Source organism: Parus major, chromosome 21 (genome assembly GCF_001522545.3).
Source record: "Parus major isolate Abel chromosome 21, Parus_major1.1, whole genome shotgun sequence".
In the NCBI taxonomy this organism is placed as follows: Eukaryota; Metazoa; Chordata; class Aves; order Passeriformes; family Paridae; genus Parus; species Parus major.
Window position 1 is genome coordinate 779,786 of NC_031789.1, and position 2,395 is coordinate 782,180.

Genomic DNA, 2,395 nt, shown 5'->3' on the forward strand with positions numbered 1-2,395 from the left:
ACAGCGGGGACAGATCCCAAACTCCATCCCCACCATCCCAGGAGGGTCTGGGACATCAGGAACAGATCCCAAACTCCATCCCCACCATCCCAGGGCCTCCTGGAGTGGCCGATCTTCACGGACTCCGTGGTTTTCCGCGTGGCTCCCTGGATCATGACCCCCAACACGGCAGCACCGCTGGAGGTCTTTGTCTGCAGGTGGGTGCCGGCTGCTCCCACCCCGCCCGCCGCCGGATCCGCTCCCAAATCCCGATTTTCCCGTTTTTCCCCCAGCGTGGACAACAACGAGGGGTTCGTGGCGGCCGTGGGCGCGCTGGCCGAGAGGGCGCAGTGCCCGCTGACCGTGTGCCCGGCACAGCAGAACCGCCAGGACCGCTGGATCCAGGTGGGAGCGCGGCGTTCCCGGCCCCTCTGCACCGCGGCAGCGCCGGGGGCATTCCCAAAATTCTCTGTGCCTTCTCCAGGATGAGATGGAGTTCGGCTACGTCCAAGCCCCCCACAAGACCTTCCCTGTGGTCTTCGACTCGCCCAGGGATCTCGGCCTGAAGGACTTTCCCATCAGGAGCATCCTGGTATCCAGCCCCTTCCTCAGCTTGGCAACCCCCTGAAAACTGGGATAAATCCCTTTAATAACTGGGATAAACCCCTTTAAAAACTGGGATAAACCCCTTTAAAAACTGGGATAAACCCCTTTAAAATCTGGGATGAACCCCTTTAAAAACTGGGNGCTGGATCCTGGGATTCCTGCTGGGTGTTGGGATTTCCGTTGGATCCAGGGATTCCTGTTGGGTGTTGGGATTCCTGTGGGGTGTTGAGATTCCTGCTGGATCCCGGGATTCCTGCTGGGTGTTGGGATCCCCGTTGGATCCCGGGATCCTGCCCGGCTGGCTCGGTGCCTCGTTGCAGGTCAGGATTTCCTATTTCCGCGAGGCCGGCGGGGTTCCCGTGGGCCGGGCCGTGCTCTACCTCACCTGCGTGGGTAAGGGGGAACGGCCCCAAAGCCCCGTTCCCAAAGCGCCTTTCCCGGGATTTCCCCCCTTTTCCCATCTCATCCCTGTTCCCGCAGAGGTGTCGCTGGACGCTGACGTCAACCGCAGTGGGGCCGTCAGCCGGACACTGCTGGACAAGGTATCCCGAGGGGCCGGGAGCAGCCGGGATTGGGAATTCCTGGCTGACCCCCAGATCCCAATGGGATTGGGGATTCCCGGTGACCCCCAGATCCCAATGGGATTGGGAATTCCTGGCTGAGTTCCCTGACCCCGATGGGATTGGGAATTCCTGGATGACCCCCAGATCTCAGTGGGGCTGGGAATTCTCAGCTGACCCCCAGATCCTGATGGGATTGGGGATTCCCGGTGACCCCCAGATCCCAATGGGATTGGGAATTCCTGGCTGAGTTCCCTGACCCTGATAGGATTGGGAATTCCTGGCTGAACCTCAGATCCTGATGGGATTGAGATTCCTGGTTTACCCCCAGACCCCAATGGGATTGGGAATTCCCAGCTGACCCCCAGACCCCAATGGGATTGGGAATTCCCGGTGACCCCAAGCCTCTCCGTGTCCTCCAGGCCAGCTGGACATGGGGGCCCGAGGGCCACGGGGCCGTGCTGCTGGTGAACTGCGACCGTGACGACGCCGGCGCCGAGGGCCTGGACAACGAGGACAGCGCCGTGCGCTCCTACAACGGTCCCGCACGTCCCCGAGCCCCAGACTCCCACTTTTCCCTCCATTTTCCCACCTTCCCGCCATTTTCCCACCTTTCCCGCCATTTTCCCACTTTCCCGCCATTTTCCCATCTTTCCCGCCATTTTCCCACTTTTCCCTCAATTCTCCCTTTCCACCACAGCCCAGAATCCCCAATTTTCCCTCCCTTTCCCCCGAGTTTTCCCCCTTTTCCCTCAGTTTCCCCACTTTCCCCTCAATTCTCTCCCGCTTTCCCCTGAGCTTTCCCTTTTTTCCCCCACAGCCCGGACCCCCCGATTTTCCCACTTTCCCCGCAGTTTTCCCGCTTTTCCCCGGGTTTTTCCCGCTTTTCCCTGAGTGGTTCCCATCTCCCCAGACCTGCGGGACATGTCGCAGCTGGTGCTGCGGACACGCGGGCCCCGCGCCATCTTCGCCGGCCACCGCCTGCTGCTCCACGTCGACTTTGGCGACGCCGACAAAATCCGGGTTTTCTACGGCGGCGGTGAGCGCCCGGATTTGGGGATTTGGGGGATTTGGGGGATTTTGGGGGATTTTGGGGAACAGACCCCCCCTGGATCACTGGGATCAACCCCAAATCCTTGCACTGCTCCCCCGGCATCCCACGGCGGGATTGGGTTGATCCACGCGGGGTTTGATCCGGGCGGGGCGAAATCTGCGGGTTTTGGGGTGGATTTAGGGACAAAGTGGGAGCG

General features: G+C 61.0%; 1 protein-coding gene across 1 annotated transcript in view; it reads left to right on the plus strand.

The window, feature by feature from the left end:
* LOC107213509 (protein-arginine deiminase type-1-like) overlaps positions 1 to 2,395 on the plus strand; it is a 13,713-nt gene that overhangs the window by 5,584 nt on the left and 5,734 nt on the right. Inside the window, exons 3-5 of the mRNA XM_019008732.1 lie at positions 5 to 197; positions 273 to 384; positions 464 to 571. Coding sequence (XP_018864277.1) covers positions 5 to 197; positions 273 to 384; positions 464 to 571 — 413 coding nt within the window. The remainder of the gene's footprint in view (positions 1 to 4; positions 198 to 272; positions 385 to 463; positions 572 to 2,395) is intronic.